Source organism: Sapajus apella, unplaced genomic scaffold (assembly GCF_009761245.1).
Source record: "Sapajus apella isolate SASKATOON/1434 unplaced genomic scaffold, GSC_monkey_1.0 scaffold25, whole genome shotgun sequence".
Classification (NCBI taxonomy): domain Eukaryota; kingdom Metazoa; phylum Chordata; class Mammalia; order Primates; family Cebidae; genus Sapajus; species Sapajus apella.
In genome coordinates, this window is record NW_022436965.1 from 15,938,558 (window position 1) to 15,959,239 (window position 20,682).

Sequence of the window (20,682 nt, forward strand, 5' to 3'; positions counted from 1 at the left end):
TAGGCTCAAGCCATCCCCCCGCCCCCCCCTCCCAATCTTTTGGAAATAGACATGCGCGCCTGCCCCCCCCTCTCTTTCTTTTTTTATTTTTTTTTTTTTTTTTTTTTTTTTTTTTGCGAGTTGTATAGTTAAAACTACCACGGTGTTTGGTATAAACGATAAAAATTTTCTCACTATATGAACATACACTGTTTATCAAGAATTCATAAAGAATATTGTGGAATGGTATTCTTTACATTTTTCCCAAACCTTGAAGTTTTAAAAGGTATGAATCATGAAAGCCTCTTAGTGAAAAAGGGGGTATGGCAGTACCTCCTACCTCATGGCAGCCAATGAAGGTATACAGTTTATTATTTACATGAAAAAGTGACCTGACACCCAGAGTTATGGTCTCTGAACATTTCAACCCATCAATAAAATTTTTATCAACTCCATCGATAAAAACTTCTAGGCATAAACAACTAACATATATATATTTATCATGTACAAGAGCAACTATATTAACATATCATGGATATTATAAAGCATGGAAATTTAGACAGGATGTAAAAAAAGATAATTGAAAATGCTACAAAATACTATTCAATATTGAATATAGGTCATTATTTTTTTATTTTGTGAAATTTTTCTATTGTGATAAATGTAACATAAAATTCACCATTTTGAAGTGTACTATTCAGGAGTTTTTTAGCATATTCATAATGTTGAACAACTGTCACCACTAGTTAATTCTAGAATATTTCCATCATCTAAAAACAAATCTCATATCTGCTAGCAGTGACTCCCAATTCCTCCTTCCTCCAACCCCTGGCAATCATTAGTCTACTTTCTGTTTCTATAGGCTTGCCTATTCTAAACATTTTATATGAAAATAATCATAAAATATGGGTCACTATTTTTAATATATTTGTTATAGCAGTTTACAAAACAACAATGAAAACTTGTTTCTGCATCAGTTTTTTGATTCATGGTTTTGTTATCGTATCTAAAAAAGACTTACAAAGATCCACGGACCCAAGTAGACATATATCATTTTTTCAGTCTCACTCATCAATCATTTTGTTGAAATTTGACTAGAAAATATCTACTTTCTCTAGGTAGTCTTTATTTATTTATTTTTTTTTAAGAGACAGGGTCTCGCTATGTTGCCCAAGCCAGAGAGTAGTGACTAGTTATAGGTACATTACAGCCTCTAATTCCTGGCCTCAAGGAGTCCTCCCACTTCAGCCTCTCAATAGCTGAGACTCCAGGCACATGCTACCATAACAACTTCTAGGTATTCATATGAATAAATCAGAAAGTGTTGTGTTTATATGCTTTTAACAATCAGTTCCAGATTCTCTGCAACTACTTGTATAAGTTTTAAACATATTTAAAATTTCTGATTCCAGGTTTTTAAGTGTGAAGACGTACGAGTTTTTATAGTGATGCATATTTTTCCAATGAAAAAAAATCACAGAGGTGTTTAAATTGCCAAATGTTACAAAATGTCCATCTCTATGAGTTTGCTTCCAAACGTATTTACTTTGTCATTATTATAATATTAATTAAATTTTTTTAGTAACTTGATATGCAGCATCCTGCAATATCAATCTTTTTAAACCAATCACACATCTTATGAGGATTAAGTTAAAACTAGATTACCTGTAAATCCACTTAATCTAACACATGCAAACTGCAAGAAAACTGTAATATTGTGGAAATTAATATACGAGTATGGACCCCACAATTATTCCTCCAAAGTGTGCATGTTCCATTCTTCCCTGAGGTCACTCTCAAACCACCTGAGACAAGTGGCCACTGGGCCCAAGGACTTCATAAAGCCTCAGTAATATGGCACACCAAATATAAGTACAGCTTAGTTTCCTTTGGTGTACTTATTTAAAAAAAATACAAATGGAACTTCAGACATTTTTTCCCACATACCAATGGATCATCTTACATATTCCAATGTAGAGGCCATCAATCTTTAAAAAAAAAAAGGTTAAAGTTTTGTTTTTTTTCTTTTTTTTTAAACCTGAATTTAGCAGTGACTAATTATATTAGGCACTTGGAAAGTATTTATGGAAGGGAATGAGGCAAAAAGGAAAGAAAACAGTGGATAAAAAGTTAAAAGTTCATATAGTCTGAGGAACAAAATCTTGGTTATAAAAATGTTATTTATGAAAAGAGGTTTTTTTTTTAAATAAAAAAAAATTTACTATTATTTAAAAATGAAGTATTTAGAGTAGATTAAGAAATTAGGTGGTGAGACCTAGGGTGGTGAGTCTAGGGTCAAGGCCAACACTTGCCTTTACTTATGTTCTAAAACCAGGTATTTAGAGATAAGCAAAGGAATTTACAGTGGAACCAAGGGCCCCTGACAGAAAAAGAGCAAGTACCCACATCATCTAAATGTAAGGTGACATAAGTACATTACGATTTTTAATTTTATTTTAATTTTATTTTAAATTACACTATAGTAACTATGTATGATTATAACTACATAAATCTCATACAATTAAAGAAGGATAATTGAAAAGTTAGAAAATACCTGAAATATAAATATATTCCAATTTGGTAAATAGCTATTAGAAAATCAGTTGAATGACAAAAATGAAAGCCAAGGTATACAGTGTTCATAGATGACTAAGTGCATTGTTTACCACCACAAGTGTTCAGAACAAAAGGCAGAAGTACTGACTTCACAACCTCAACAGATTCATGAAGAAGCTCAAAGCATTTATGACTTATGAGAGCTATGAAAACTGAATTTATTTTATAGGTCATCCAATGAAAATAATATAAAAAGAACTTCCTACCTTTGTGATAAGAATTCGGTATCTATCCAGCATTGCCTGGCTGTCATGGCAGCCTGCCAGTAACTGCCATACCTCTGCTCTCAATGCTTCGGGGACGCCACTCTTCACCAGAGTAGATAGTCCTTTCGGTCGTGCACCAAGGTTATTGTGCCTAAGAAGACAAGAAAATAATCCATTCACACTCCCTTTACAACTCCTGAGCTGCAGTTGCTATGAAAAGTATATTAGTTTATATAAAAGTGTAAGCCTGGGTCAAGAGAAAAATGTTTGGGGACAGGGCATTAAACAGTAGTACTACTTAAGCTCAATTATATCTTCAACTTTTCTTCTCATCTTCTTTATTGGTGAGCCTGGTAATTCTACCTCCAGGAAAAGTTTTTTCTTCCTCTCATTTACTTTTAAAAATCATCCTATGAACTTATTCATAATAATTAATGTGCTAGTTATATAATTCAAGGCAACATTTCAAGGCATAAAAAGAACCATGTGAATTCCCTGAAATGAATGTACAGCAAGTTGGACAATGATGTGTGGCAGGGAATGGGTTCAGGAAATGATGCTGAAATGGATCATAGGCCTGTTACACCTTAACTATATCCCCTTCTCTGAGGCCAAGCTGAGCTAGGCCAAGTGCCAAAACCAGGCTCCACAGTACAGGATACATAAGGCATATAAATTATACTCAAGTTTTACATGGCACCACATCCTGGCTCAAAGGTCCTCCAGGAAGCCCTATCTCTTGATGATCTACTTGGAATTCTTTGTTCCAGCATAAACTTAGATATCAATGATCTTCCAAGTTAAAATTACCTAAGACAGGTTTTCCAGTAAGAAGAGTTCATTATTGTTTATGTGTCTGAATTTGTCTCTCAACAGCAAGTGCTCACTAAAGGAAGGACATAGCCCTTTCCTACAATCACCAGAACCTACAAAACTCCACCTTGCGGGAGGAGCAACGTATACTTTCAGGCTTTACCACATCCCAAGGGTATGCAGCATCAGAACAAAGGCACAGATCTCTCCTCCTAAAATCAATGATCACAACATAGTAAACATGCTACTATGTCCATGTGACCAAGAAACTGAATTGCTTATCTCAATATAGTGAATGTAATTTCATTTATCATCTTTTTCCTGGTGCCTAGCTTGAACCTGGAACTATATTCTATGCCTTTTTGCTCAGACTTGGCTTTATTTGCTGCTTCCTTTTTATCTCTTACAGCTCACTCTGGTGCAACCACTGGGATTCCAAATCTTGACAATGTACTCTGGTTTGATCTAACATCCCAGGCCCTGGTTTCAAGTTTTGAGCCTCAAAAGTCATAGAATCCACGTGTCTATTTTCTAAAAGTGGCCTCCCACCAACTTGACTACATGATACACACTCTTCCACCTCTAGCTCAGACCCCAGTAGTGGCATACCCTCCTCTGAAAATATATTCCTTGCTTTCCCCATACTGTCATAATCGGGCTACCTCAGAAAAAACTATAACTTCCACAACTGAAACAAGTTCAGGTAAACTCATCCCATTAAACCATCAGATTCAATGGTTTATTTTAGACTTTTCTAACTAAACTTTTGTACTGTTGGCTTAGAGAAACTAAGCTGATAATACTGATGGGCTTGAAGCAAAAATAAATTAGAAAAAGGTAGAGCTTATATGCTTAAATATGCTACAATACCTTAAAATAACAGTTATTCTGCAAAATGACAAAAGCAAGTTTCAAATTAGTAAATAGGTGTTAGTTTAAATACACATACATACCCACTATTTTGAAACCTGCTTTTAGACATGCCTAGAAAAATAATATAGAACATACTCCAAAATATCTGTGTAATAGAATTAAGATAGAAGGTGGCCCTTTTGTTTTCCTATGCTGCTGAAATATTTATAATGATTTAAAATTCTTTTGTAATCATAAAACACAAAAAGTCATTTCAATTCTTTAAACTCTTCTCATAGCTTTAAATTAAAACATAATTTTAATTAATTTGGAAAAACATCATAGATAATTATGTTTCACAAAATATGTAATGTAGAGGAAAAGTATTAATTATTCTTGAGAAGACTTCCACCTGAATAAACTATTTGACAAAGAATAGTATGCCACAAGAGAGCCAGGATCAGTTATGAAGGAATCTTTTTGTAATTTAATGTTTGGCTCGGATTATACTTTTGAATAGGAAAAACATATGGTTTAAGGGTAGCTAAGTTTCTGTACTTTTAGTGTAGAAAACTGGGTTAATTAAAAGCAGTGAAGAGCAAAGCTCATTTCCTCTGAAATTCAATGCAAAATACTCTGAATTATGAGTCCCATAATTTATAATATCATGTAAGGGAAATCCAAAATAGTTAAATTTAGTATATGTTACAAGTTATATAGAGATCAGCAAGTCATCACTATGACTCCACAGCTATTAAAACTCCAATGAATTAAATTAATTAAAACTCCATGTAAAAGAATCCTTTCTTGGCTGGGCACAGTGGCTCATGTCCGTAATCCCAGCACTTTGGGAGGCCAAAGCAGGCAGACTGTTTGAGCCCAGGAGTTCAGACCAGTTCCAGACTGGGTAACATGGCAAAACCCCATCTCTACAAAAAAACAAAATACAAAAAATTAGCCAGACATGGTGGCACATGCCTGTAGTCCCAGCTACTTGGGAGGCTGAAGTGGGAGAATCACCTGAGCCAGTCCCAGAACTAAATGAGCTAAGATCACACAAGCCTGGGAGTCTGAGTAAGACACTGTCTCAAAATTTAAAAATTAAAAACATTTTTAAAAATCCCTTTTTCAATGCCATGTGTAATTCTCCATCATACTCTTAGCCTGTGCAACAAATTTCAAGAGTTGGTATAGAAGCACAATCTCTATTTCCTCCCCTCCAACTCCTTTCTCAATTCAGTTCAGTATGGATTCTGCATCTCTCCTTGAAAAGTTGTCACTTAAATGATCTATGACCTCCCTCCAGGCCCCACTGGATTCAAGACATATTTTCAGTCCTTTCACTGTTGACCACTCTGTTTTCCTTGGCTTCAGTGACAAAGTACTACCTCTTTATCCACCTTCACGAACTCCATTGTTGATTGTTTCTCCTCTACTAACCTCTTAAGTGCTTATAGTCCTGTCTTTCTACTCTTGCCCTCAGTGATCTCTTTCATTTTCTTGTCTGTATGCATTATCACCTATAAACATGTATCCTGAGTTCCAGAAGCTCAAAGGAACGTCAAAATCAAAATGTCCAAGTCTGACTCAGTTTCTTCTCCCTAAACCTGGTTATTTTCCAGGGTATTCCACCTAAGAGGCTATTACCACAATCCATCCAAACTGGAAACCTGGAGGTATTTTTGCTCCATCATCTATTACTAATCCAAGTCTAATATATCTTATTTTCTCAACCTCTACCAAGTTCATGCATTTCTATCTCGACTGCAACCAACTTCATCCTCCCTAGACCTCTACAACAGCCTCCTAACATTTACTGGTCCTTCCACAATGTATTTCCAATATTGTAGGCAGGATGAAAATAACAAGCAGTTTGATGAAATATTCAGTAGGCTCAAACCGTTTTGTATGATTTAACTAATATTTTAAAGTCTGAATACCTCTTCCTATACATGCATACATGCATATATATACATACCCCTTAAGTTTAATAGTCAACAATTCCCAATGAATACTTTACCGTAAGATAGCCCAACTCAGTTGACATTCAGTTTCTAGCTTATCCTCAGCCACTTATTCAGCCAGGCATAACCAAAAATATCTTTCCTCCTCTCATAAAAACTGAGGCACTATTTATCTTTAAAGACTGACATTTAAAAAGAACTGGGTCACTCATAACAGTGCCTGATTAACAGCCTTGTTTTACTGGTTATCCCAAGAAACGGCAGAGCAATAACCATATTACATACAGCACCCTATCACTTGAGAGGTACTAATAAATATTAAGCCAGATGCTGCTAGCATATATCTATGATCAGAGAGGATCCAAATAAGTAAAAAATAAATTTATAAAAATAATCATTGCTTTCAATATTTCAGATCAAAATGTAACTACACATTGCCATTGCTTTTATACATTGACTGCAGCTAACAGGAACTTGAAAATAGGCAATCAGTTCTAATACATGCTGAACTCTACCCTAGAAACAAGATGGATACCTAATACAATTATTTTTAAAGTCACACATAAACCAATTATGTATTAATCATACAGTAATTGGTTAGGTTTTAATGCATTAATAGAAACTCCACAAGGGCAAGAATATTTGTCTTCTTTACTTATATATCTTAAACACCTAGAACAGTGCCCCGCATATAAAAGGCATTAAATATCTTTTTGATAAAGGAATGAATATAATTACGAAATAAAATGAGTATGTCAATTACTAAAGCTAAACAAAAAGGAATGCTTTTTTAGAAGCAAACATTCTCATTGAATTTAATAGGATAAAAAAATGTCATGGACTCATCTAGTGGACTTTCTTTGCCTTCAAAGAGGGTTTTCTTGAAATGACTTAGGCGTATAAGAACTCTACTTTTAAAGGTGTCTACTGGGAGATAAAATTTCAAAGGGGAAGTGTTATTTCTAACAAAAACAGCAGAAAAAGCAAGAGATGAGGGGGACAAAAGTCATTGAATGTGACCACTGAAAAGTCACCAATGGAATTACAGCAATTTTGATAGAGGGGAGGCAGAAGTAGGTGGCTACTAGATATGAGAATATGACGGCAGCAGCAAGACCCATTTGAAAAAGTTGTCTCCACAAGACAAAAGAACTACAACTGAAATTAAAAGATGAGGTAGCATCAAGAAAGGTTGGAGATTTCTCCAGCCCGCAATAATGAGCATTAGATACAGAGAAGTTATATATTATACCTACATTAAGAAATGTTTCAAAAAAAAACATAAAGGTCATTATGAAGATGAAAAGCATACTGATTCAAATACATTTTCCCACTCTGATAAGTAATGAATAGCCACAAAAAATATAATTAAAATGCCTATTAAATATGTATCAATTTTCTCATATTCAATAAAAGAGAATGACTAATTTGAAGGTGATTTTACTTGATGTAATAATCCAATACCCAATTTTATCCTCCGATGTTCACTTAATTTTTTTGGTTAGAAAATCTTCCTGCATAATACTCTTCCTGATAAAAGTTGACTTATGACTAAGTAGCCACAGTGAGCATTACCTTTTTTTTTTTTTTTTTTTGGTCTTTAAACTTTTTCAAGTTTTCCACATATTTCAAACCCTGAAGCAGTTATCCAGATATTATTCTACCTAATTCCTCAAATCTTTTAAATAACTAGTAGTTAAATCATCACCACTACCATTCTGAACATATTCAACATAAAAAAGAAATCTTGCTAACACTTTTAGTTTTGTTTTGACAAGTTCTCTCATCACAAATGTTTTTTTTTCCTCTCTCAACCTTTCTTTCTTTAGCTCACTTGCTTTTTTCATGTAGTTATTTCTTCAACATACCTTTAACTCCAATTTGTTGTAAAGATCTCCATTCCTGAACTTTTTATACTGTCTGCTCTTAGTTTTATTTTCTATATTATTTTTATTTTTTCTAATTATTTCAAATTAGCATTTAAATATTTTTCTTTTACATCTTTCGGATAGCATATTTAATTATGTGAATTCTGACTTTGTTCATGTTTTGCTTTTTTAATAGAATGATCTAGCTATTTAAGTTCAAAATATTTTCAAACACATTTAAAATTTCATTGAGAATACATACTGTCTCATCACTTTAAAAAATATTTCCCCAGGCCGGGTACAGCGGCTCATGCCTGTAATCCCAGCACTTTGGGAGGCTGAGGCGAGTTGTTCACAAAGTCAAGAGATCAAGACCATCCTGGCCAACATGGTAAAACCCCGTCTCTACCAAAAATACAAAAATCAGCTGGGCGTGGTGGCATGTACCTGCAATCCCAGTTACTCAGGAGGCTGAGGCAAGAGAATCACTTGAACCCAGGAGGCGGATGTTGTAGAGAGCCGAGATTGTGCCACTGCACTCCAGCCTAGCAACAGAGTGAGACTGTGTCTCAAAAATATGTTTATATATTTCCCTAAAGCACAAAGTATAGGGCTCCAAATGACAGGTGCTTTACCTACATAAATCACAAAAATATCTTTATGTAAATGCCTATGTATTATTCTTGAGACTTAGGAAGTTTCTAAATCGAATGTTTCAAAAAGAAATTCTGAGCACAATTAAAAATTTTTGACAATCCTTGTATAAAAGACACAGTTTATACTTTTGTAGTTTGCGCAATTGTTATCTTTTTCATATCATGACATAATTATAATGATCCAAAGTAAAAAAAAAAAATTGAATTGTAAAAGAGCCAACAAATTTTCTAAAGGTCTAAGAATCAATTATCTTAGTTTTTTAAAAACAGTTCCCTGAGACTTCTAAATAATTTCTTAAAGTCCATTAATAAGATTATTAGAAATATTTTATTTCTGAAAACAATGTACACTGAATTTCAGCTGAGAAACTATGTGAATTCTACCTCAAAAGTCTTTTTCCATTTGGAGCCTCCTCTCCATACACAGAGACTGTGAGTTTGCTACAGATATCCTCAACCTATGCAATTACCTCCCAATTAGTTTCTCTGTTAATCAGTGTTCTTCCTACTCCAATATTACCTTCCAAATCAAAACACCAATGGGAATCTCAGCTTAAAGAAATTTATTGAATATTGTCTTTACGTTGATAATTATTGAAGTTGGGCAGTGGGCATATGAAGCTTCACTGTATTATTTTACTTCTATGGACATTCAAAAATTTCCATTAGGTCTACAATGCTTATAGAAGGATTCATTTATTATATCAAAATTTTGTTTAAAGGTCTACATGCCTCTATAACATGGTAAACTTTGACGGTAGAAACTATCTCTCACTCATCCTTAAATCAGCACTGTCTGTTAAAGTCCCTAAGAAAGAGTAGATGATTAAAATTTAAAAGTTGAATGAATGAATGTACTTATCATTTTACAGGAAAAAATGATAAAGAAATTTGAAACAGCCTCAGTGTTTGTTACTTTATTAAATAATCTCTTATGAGTATGCATTCCCACCCACATTGATTATAAACCTCAAAGGTAGAAACTATGTTGTTTTCTATGTATTTCTAAGAGCCTAAGATGATGCCTCATAAATTTATATTGAAGCAAGTGATAAATCTTGCATTTTAGAATTGAGTGGAGATCTCTATGTGGTTGTTTATTTAGTCATCAAAATATTTTGTTTTCTTACCCACCATACTGGCATTCTCATAATATCTCTTTAAACTCATGATTAGAAGCTTCAAGTACTACCTGGGTATCAATTTTCCTAGTTTATTCACTCACTCACTAGAACTCCTACATGCTCTTATAAAAATGAATCTAGCAACCTATCTATATTTAGGTAGGTAATGGCAACCTGCCCACCTGGTTAAAAACGTTCTGGCTCTAATGGCCGGGTGCAGTGGCTCACACCTGTAATCACAGCACTTTGGGAGAAGAAGGCTAGCGGATCACCTGAGGTCAGGAGTTGGAGACTAGCCTGGCCAACATGGCAAAACCCTGTCTCTACTAAAAATACAAAAATCAGCAGGGCATGGTGGCACGTGCCTATAATTCCAGCCACTTGGGAAGCTGAGGGAGGAAAATTACTTGAGCCCAGGAAGCAGAGGTTGCAGTGAGCCAAGGTCACCACTGTACTCCAGCCTGGGCAACAAGAGTGAAACTCCATCTCAAACAAACAAACAAATAAAAAGTTCTGACTCTAAAGCCAGGGTGTCTCGATTCAAATAGTGGCTCTGTCATTTACTGGCTCTATGATCATGGGCAAATTACTTATCAGCTGTGAGACCTTGAGCAAGTTACTTACTTGCTGCCATTATGTTTCATGTATTTTTATACTAGCTACCTAACATAGCTATGCCTCAGTTTTCTCATCTCTAAAATGAAGATAATAATAGTACCTACCTCCGAGACCTGCTGCAATGATTAAGTTCACTAACACATGGAGAGTGCTTAGAATAGAACATGGCACATAGTAAGTACACTTAACTGTCAGTTATTACCTTTGTAGCCATACCTCACCTTTCCTTCTATTACAATGAGCTATCTCTGCTCCTAAATTCTACCCCTCCACCAGTCAATACATACATCTTCTCTTGCCTATTCATCAATTTCTCCTACAATTATGTCCTCTCCCTCTGACACTAGCAGATTTTCTCTACAACATCCTTTCCAACAACATACAAACATGCTATATTGCCCATTTTAATAAAAAAAACTTTCAGCCCACATCCACTTACTAATGTGTCCTCATTTCCTATCATCCCTCTATAGCAAAACTATTTTTAAGAGCTATCTGTATCTGCTGATTTCCAATCCAACTGGGCTTTCACTCCTGCCTCTCCATTGAAACTGCTCTTAAGGTCACCAGTGACACCTAGATTGGTGAACCCAATGGAATTCTAGGATTCATGGGACTTGACCTATCAGTACTTGATTACTGTCTCCTTCTTGATAGACTCAGTTAACTTGATTTCTATCTTGATTCTTCTCCTACCTCACTGGTTGTGCTTTCTTGGGCTCCTCTGCATGATCCTCCTCGTATTTCCAACTCCCAAACACTGGAGTGGTCCAGGGTGCAGTCTTTGGATGATGTCTTTATCTAAACTCACTCCCTAAGTAATCTCGCCCATTTCACTCTAACCACTTTAAAAACTATCTATATACTAATGACTCCCAAACTCATATTTCCTTCCCTATCTTTCCCTTAAACTCTGTGTTATATGTAATATATAATTGACTAATGGACATAGTCACTTGGATGTCTAAAATGCATCTCAACATCTCCAAAATCTTGGTTTTATCCTCCAAATCCCTCTTCTTCTCCTATATGTGGGTAAATGGCAAGTCTTCTAGTAGCTCAGGCCAAAAACTGACACCAGTGGTCTGTTATTTATTTTTCTCAGGCCACACAGAAAACAGAAGCAAATACTATCAGCCCTCTCTTAAAATATATTCAGAATTTGATTGCATGTCACCTTCTGCTACCAGCCTAGTGCAAGACATCATTATCTCTCCCCTGGATTATTTACAATAGCATTCTAACTATTCTGCCTGCTTCCATCTTTTTTCCCTTAAAATTCACTTTTCATTCGGCAGTCAGAATGTCATCTTTAAAATGTTTAAATCAAAATATCTCACCATGACATGATCAAGACACAAAGTTGTCAAGTAACAGTCCCAGGATTCAAGATGAAGCCAGATATAAGAAAAATGAATCTATGTATAATCTAACAGAATATTACAACTTAGATTTATTAAAAATTATAGAAGACAAAAATAATTAACTACCAAATACAGATATATAAAATGTTCATAAAATTGGACAGAAATCTGTAATGGTCAGAGATACTTCAATCAAAAATTCAGTCAATAAATACAAATTGAGTACCTACTATACTCTAGGCACTGCAGATGTCTCTAAAACAACATTGACTTTAAGGAGGTCACGTGCATTTGATGCAACTTTGGAGGATAAGAAGAGAAAAGTTAGTCAAGACAGAGCCCTATAATAAATACTACAAAATAAAGAGAGAAAAATGAGTATGAAGGTATAATGAAGGAACTGTTCTGACAAGAGAAAAGAACACACTTCAAATAGCCATCTATGTATAAGACATACATTTCATTTTGTTTCCTTTTTTTCATTTAGTGATACTATTCTCACTTCAGTAACTACTAGCAATAATTTGACAACTACTAGTCAAATAATTGTGACTTCCCACTTATTTAAGGCACAACTTATACACAGTAAAACTCATGATTTTAGTATACAATTCTGTGAGTTTTGACAAATGCATATAGATGTGTGACCACCACCGTAACCAAGATATAGGATAGTTCCATCGTTCCTCCCACACCCAAATCCCCTGGACCCTATTGTAGTCAATATCACCAGTCATTGACAACTACCGACATGCTTCTTATGATGATAGTTTTGGCTTTTCTAGAATTCACACAAATAGAATAACATAGTATTAAGTCATTCGACTTTGGCTATGTCACTTAACATGATGCACTTGAGATCCATCAGTTGTGATGTCTATCAGTTCACTCTTTTAACTGCTCAGTGGTATTCCATAAAATGAATACACAACAGATAGTTGATCCATTTACTTCTGAAGGACATTTCGGTTGTTTGCAGTTTGAGGCAATTATGAACAAAGCTATCATAAACATTCACATACAAGTTTTAATTTCACTTTGGTAAATACACAGCAGTGGGATTGGAATTGCTGGGTGGTATAAGAAGTACCTTCAACTTTATGACAAATACCAGGCTATTTTCCAAAATGGCTGCACCATTTTGCATTTCCACCAGTAACATATGAGACTTTCAGTTGCTATGCTACATTTTCAATTTCTCCACATCCTTGCCAACATTTGTTATTATCTGTCTTTGTGATTGTTGACGTTGTAGTGGGTATGAAGTGGTATCTCACTGTAGCTTTGATTGGCATTTCCCAGATACTTAATGATATTGAGCATATTTTTATGTGCTACTTGGCCATCTGTATGTCTTCTTTAGAAAATGTCTCTTTAGATTGTGTGGCTCTATTTCTGAACTCTCTGTTCTGTGCCACAATTCTCAGTGTCTATCCTTGTATCAATACTCTTTTGATTATTGTAGCTTGTCTTTCCATTTTGTTCTTCACTTTCAAAATTGTTTTGGCTATTCTAGTTACTCTGCCTGTCTATATAAATTTTAAAATCAGCTTGTTCGTTGCTACCAAAAAGTCTGCTGATATATTTCTATTGAAATTGCACTAATTTTAAGATTAGTTTGGGAAGAATTGAAATCTTAACAATATTGAAACTTTCATTCCATGAACATGAAATATATCTTCATTTATTTCTCTCTTCTTTGATTTCTTTGATTACTGTTTTCAAGTATGTCCAAGTATATATCTAGCTCACAATTTGTTAGATTTCTGCCTATTTCATGGTTTTCTTTTATGGTGCTTTTTTGTTTCAAAATTTCTAGTTCCAGTTTTTCATTGCTAATATATAGAAATAAAACTGATGTGCACATATTGAGCTTGTATCTTTTAACACTGTAAAATTTATTAGATCTAAGAGTTTTTTGTTTGTTTTGTAGATTCCTTGGGGTTTCCTACACAGATAATCACATCTCTGCAAATAGAGATAGTCTTATATGTTCCTTTCCAATCTCTTTTGTCTTTTATTTCTTTTTCTTGCCTACTGCACTCAGTAAGACCTCTAATACTAAGCTGAGTAAGAGTCATGGCAGTAGATATCCCTACCTTATTCCTAATCTTGGGATCTATCATTCTTAAGTTAAATGTTAGCTGTAGGTTTTTCATAAGTAACTTTTTATCAGATTAAGAGCTCCCTTGTATTCCTAGCTGGCTGAGAGGTTTTTCCTGTTTTATTTTTTTAATCATGAATGAATGCTGAATTTGGTCAAATTTATCAAGAATGAATGTTAAATTTGGTCAAATGCTTTTTTTGCATCTATTGAAATGATTATATGGTTTTTCTTCTTTAGCCTATTGATATAAATGAATAACACCGATTTATTTTCAAACGTCAAAGGAGACTTGCATTCCCAAAATACATCCCACATACTCATGCTACATTATCCTTTTTAAATTTTATATATTGTTGGATTTGATATGCTAGGACTTGTTGAGGATTTTTTAGTCTATATTCAGGAGGGATACTGGTCTGCAATTTTCTTTTTTGTAATATTTACTTCTGGTTTTGATATCATGGTAAGCAAGTGACATAAATTAGTTGGAAATATCGCCTTCTCTTGTGTATTCTGGACAAGTTTGTGTAGAATGTATATTCTTTCTTTTTCTTTTTATTTATTTGTTTATTTTGAGACAGAGTCTTGCTGTGTGGCCCAGGCTGGAGTGCAGTGGTGCAATCTTGGCTCACTGCAACCTCTGCCCCTAGATTGAGGCAATTCTTGTGTCTCAGCTTCCCGAGTAGCTGGGATTACAGGTGCATACCACCATGCCTGGCTAACTTTGTTGGTATTCTGAGTTTGAGAACAGCCTGGCCAACACAACTGTGGCTGTTCTCAAACTCACGGCCTCAAGTGATCCGCTTGCCTTGGCCTCCCAAAATGCTGGTATTACAGGCATGAGCCACTGCACCCAGCCTTATTATTTTTTTCTTAAATATTTGGTAGAATTTGCCAGTTTGGCCTCAAGTTTTCTCTATTGAAAACTTTTAACCTATGAATTCAATTTTGTCAACTAATATAGGACTATTCAGGTTATTTATTTCAGGTAAGCTTTGGCAATTTATGACTTTCAAGTGTTTGTCAATTTCACCTAAGCTTCTAAATTAATAGGCAGTGAGTTGCTTATAATATTCTTTTATACACTTGTAATGTCTGTAGTGATCTGTAATGATGATTACAGATGATTCTTGCATCTGTGTTTTCTCTCTTCCTTGTTTTTCTTGATCAGTCTAGTTAGATGTTTATCAAATATATTAATTTTTATAAAAATCAGCTTCACTGTAAATCCAGCACTTTGGGAGACCGAGGTGGGTGGATCACCAGAGGTCAGGAATTAAAGACCATCCTGAACAATATGGTGAAACCCCATCTCTACTAAAAAATACAAAAATCAGCCAGGCATGGTGGCGTATGCCCATAGTCCCAGCTACTCAGGAGGCTGAGGCAGGAGAATCACTTGAACCTGGAAGGCAGAGGTTGCAGTGAGCCGAGATCGTGCCATTGCACTCCAGCAGGCGCGACAGAGTGAGACTTCGTCAAAAAAAAAAAAAAAAAATCAGCTTCATTTTGACTGATTTTCTGTAGTGTTCTTCTCAATTCCATTTATTTTTGTTCTTATTTCCTTGCTTCTGCTTGCTTTAGGTTTAATTTTCTCTTTTTTTCCTGGTATCTAAAGATAGAAGCTTAGATCATTGACAGACTTGTTTTCTAGTATAATATGCCATGAATTTTAAATCTATTTTGAAATAAGGGCATGCAAAGGCAAAAAAGAAAAACATAATATTTTTTCTATATTAAATTTTGTTTATAGTTTTAGAATATTAACTGCCAGGTAGAAAGGTTATGGATTAATAATTTAAAATCAAAAAGACTGACAAAAAGACAATGTCTGCCTCTACTTCTCTTCCCAACCATTCTCACCTTCCCATTTCTCCCAATGAACATGTGGACTTTTAACTAAATTTCATCTAAGAATCAAGAAAGTGTGATGTCTGTGCATATTCTCTTAAATGAAAGAGTCCAGACTGTTACTGTAAATTCCTCAAGAATGGTGATATAATCCCAAACCATAAAAAGACACAGTAAAAATTAAGGTATTTTCTCAATCTAAGGGCTAGGAAAAAGAAAAACAAAACAAAACTTTGCAAACGTTATTCTATTTCTGAAAGACAAAGCATGCATGCATGAACAAGTTTATAAACGCTTCACTGGAAAAATGGAACCCAAAAAGGCTAAATCACTTATGCAAGCCACCTATCAAGTTAGCACTACAACTTGAACTCTAATCGAGTTCTGAGTTTTAGCATAATGTATTTTTTCCCATTAAATTATATTCTCCTTCCATAGATCTCATCAAGTTGAAATTCTTTTGTCTCTAAGAGTAAATTATGGACAAGAAGAAACATCTTATCCAAAGAAAATTAGTTTCCACAATACCTATATAGAGAGTATCTAAGAGCTCTGTTGCTGATTAATTTCCATTGGAGGATAAGGTGTTAGTTCTAGGTATTGCTGTATTTTTCTATACTAGAAAGAATGAATGTGTTGGGTCCGTAAATAGTAAGCACCCAATTCTCAGTAATGAGAAATCCAGTAAGAAGGGAGCCCTTGTTTTATGAAGTAGCCACAGTGGAAGAGTATGCCCCTGTTCTTGACCAGAGAACTGGGGAAAAATAAGTTCTGGCCATAGAGTAGAGCTGCTACAGGAGACATGCTGCTTATTTCTATGGCGCATTGAGGTCCATAAATTCCTAAGCCTTCCCCCAGGCTTAGGAATAACTTGAAGTGGGGAAGGAAGAAACCACGTAACAACAGAAGCCAACCTGTGGAATCAAAGCCTATGCTACCATTATATCCACTGCTATCCATCACATCCATACAGCTGGACCACAAAAGTACACTTTCAGACCAAAGATGAAGAAGATTACGACAAGCTGTTGGTGCTGTTTTTTTTTTTTTTTCTTGATTTATCAGTGTTCCTAATAAATAAATACCTAAAAAGTGTGGATATTAGAAATGCCTAATTCAATTGGCCCAGATAAATGGGTAAATGGTAATTAGGCCCAGCTTTTCCCCTTTTCTAGTCATTTACCTACTGCCTATCAGCCTCAAGCCCACCCTTCTGTATTCTGCTCAAAGATGCAAGGACTGAGAATCTGCAGACTACATATCCCAAACTCCCTTGCCCAACGGCTTCCAGGTTAGGTTCTGCCAATGAGTAATAATCATGTACAGCTGGAAGGTAGAAGAACGGAAGAAAGAATTCCATTGCCAGCACCAGCTATACCATAATTCCTGAAAAATACTAATACTAGCCAGGCCAACAAGTACCAGCACCAATGATACAGTCTTCCCTCACCCACTCCATGACCTGGGTATCTCTTCAGAAATGTGGAACTAACCAGTTGTCCCCTACTCTGACAGTTCCTTCTAAACACTAGCTGCTATGAGTATCCTCAGAATTCTACACAACCAGGATGCAGTCTTCTTCAGAGATCCCTGCTTCAGCTCCTCAGACCTCTTCTGAATTCCTAGATTCTGGTAACAGTACTTCTTTCATTTTATTCTCCAGTCCTATATGCCATAGCTGTTTCCTACTACTTGGGTTACTCCAGTTGTAATGTCTCCTTTCTGATATCTCAACCTTATAACACAATGTAAGCCAAATATCTGCATTAAAATGCTTCTGTTTAAAAAGTTTAGCATGGTTCCTGTTTCCCAGCCTGGATTGAGACTAAAAAAGTCCTCTGCCTCTAACCAGAACACACTCTCCCATCTCACCTCCTGCCCATCTTCATCCCCCATTGAAATTCTCCTAAATCAGGATCATCTAAAAAGAAAACTGTTCCTCTTAAAGTAAAGGAAGACAGTAACCCTAAATAAAACAGATAAAAACATATGAGATAAATTTAGATTTAGGTGGACAATGCTTGCAAATGAGTAAATTAGATTCTGGACACAGTGTGGGGTAAAATTGTGAAAGATTTTTGAAATGGACAAAAAGATTACTGAACATCATTTCAATGGAATGCTGGAACATCTGGGAATTGCGTGACAATGCAGAAGTGTGTGTCTTTGTTTATCTTTGACTAGGCTAGTTTACAACTCTCAACATATATAACATAATGGCCATGCAAATGTTTACTGTTACTGTCCATAGCTATGCAAATGATTCCCATTCAAGGTAGTGCAAATGAATTGCCAGGTAAAGAAAATAAATCTCCAAATCAAATCCTTATTTTGACTGGCTCTACTACCTTACTGGTGCTCCATGTGAAAATAAAACTTGAAAGCTATGGGAACCAAAAAAAAAAAAAAACCACTTTAAGTCTTGAGAGAGATGTGACTGTCATCTGAGTCACATATGGTTATAACTTCTGTTCTTGGATTATAGATTAAATCTCATCTTTCTTGTTTTGTACAATAGCTAGAGAGAATTGAATGATGTCATAGACAAAAATCTCTTGCCTTCTTCATTAAAGACCCTTGTCATAGATTAACATCCCTTTTGTCATTCTGCTTCACTTAGACCAGATAACAGAAAACTTGTGATTATTGCACCCTCTGTAAGAAAAATGTTAAAAAAAACATTTTTAACATTTCCCTATAACCAACCAAATTGCTGTAACTATGCACTAGCCCTGTATGAATAATGTTGTAATCCTGCTAAAAACTCCTTTGCCTCTGCCTATGTAAATGAAATCTTAACTTCCCTACTTTGGACGGCTGATTGCATTCCTTTAGAGTTGGTATTTCTGTGTGGTCCATGCTCATTATTTTGCTATTGATTAAATTCTCTTTAAATTAGATTCTGACCCTTTTGATTATTTTATGTTGACATTCATTAGTTAATGAGTTAAATAAGTTCTCTGAAATGTGTTCATTTTACATGATATGTGTAAGGATAAATAAAATGAAATTTTCTTTCCTTAATAAAGGAGACGCAGCTGGCCATTCAGGGTTTATCTCCTTAAAAATAATAACAAGCCCAATACTTTGGTCCAAATTTGATAAACCTAGTCTCCAGATTTTACAATGAAAAATCATGAGTCTTCCAGCGGTTAGAAGGGTAAACACATATTTCCTAAATTATAACACAGTAAACTCTCGGGATGCATACAGACTATCATAAGGAGCATCCAATTATCTCTTGAAAAGATAAAAGAGGTTTAAATTATTCTTTCCTCTACTGAACTGTGAAATTCTGCCCAGACTTTAGAGTCTCCCCTGGACTACCTACATGCATGTAATCTGATATGCATATTTAAAAATAAATTGAATTTCTATGTCTACACTAGTATGAGGAATTTTTTTGTGGGAAGGATTTTTTTTATTACACTAACATATATTGTCATAATTATCCTTTTAAAAATGTGTTTAACATAAATATAAAGAGTACTTAATATAATAGAAAGAGTACTTTTTTTGTAATTCCACATAAAATACCCCAAAATTTAAAGTAATAGTTTTAGTTAGAAAGAACAAAACAAGCTGTGTCAGTTAACAATCAATGGTAAAAGAGAAATTCTAAACTATACAGCCCCCTTTAGTGGTAATAGACTTCGTTTTAAAAAATGTAACTCTTTAACAGTATACATTTAAATGCATTGGCAATATAGCATAAAATTGACTGTGTTAAATAATATTAAATAATAAGACACATAATAAGGTCTAAGTGAAACAATAAGACAAAGACATCTTCCAAAAGTACGTTAAATAAAACCACACTGGGGATGAAGACCTAGCCAAACATAAAGAGTATGTCTAAATTGTATTTTAAGTTTTTAAACTACATTAAGATATTAAGATAGATTTTAATATTAATCCTTTAAAATCTATTTTAACACATAGATTTTGATTAATACAACAAATTAACATCAACTCTGTAAACATAAAATTTTCAGTACGAAAAATAAAATTTTACCATTTTCCTAGCAATTCTCCCCAAGAATATAGGATCTTCTCAGGACAATCCTTAGACACATCACCTGTTCCACTTGACAGTTCATTATCACTCTCTGCAGAAGAAACGCAAAAACCAACAAACATTATTTTATATATTACAGTAGATACTTTATATATCATAAAACAAGAAACATGTCTCTGTTTAATAAAACAAACTTCTCTTGATATTATTACATGCATTGCAAAAATAATGGTAATAACTTCATTAATTTATCTTTAGTGCCTAGATATTTTAAAAAAACAAACTTGTATGAAAATCTCATATACAGTTTACATAACATGAAACTCAAAATACCTATAAATAAACAGCTGTTTCCAAAGAGTAATGTTTAAAGGCTAATGGTAGCACAATTGGAAATTCCTATATGGTGTTCTACTCACCACATATTCTCAAATTTTATTAATGGGACCAACAAACATGAAAATTAAGGGTCAAACACATATACCTAACTATAACACTGAGAGACATACGTATTATGATATGAACACACAAACAACCAGAAATGTGTTAAAAAAAAAAAAAAAAAAAAAAGTTTTTTAAAAATTATATAAAAAAAAAATATTATTTTAAACAAAAGAAAAAAAAAAACTGTTTATATAGCAATTTT

General features: G+C 34.4%; 1 protein-coding gene across 4 annotated transcripts in view; it reads right to left on the reverse strand.

The window, feature by feature from the left end:
- The window catches only part of RABGAP1L (RAB GTPase activating protein 1 like), a 718,780-nt gene that overhangs the window by 515,201 nt on the left and 182,897 nt on the right, over window positions 1-20,682 (reverse strand). For all 4 annotated transcript variants that reach the window (XM_032291661.1, XM_032291664.1, XM_032291663.1 and 1 more), the window contains 2 exons: window positions 20,034-20,127; window positions 2,802-2,952 (listed from right to left, as the gene is read on the reverse strand). In XM_032291661.1, the coding sequence (XP_032147552.1) occupies window positions 2,802-2,952; window positions 20,034-20,127 (245 nt within the window). The remainder of the gene's footprint in view (window positions 1-2,801; window positions 2,953-20,033; window positions 20,128-20,682) is intronic.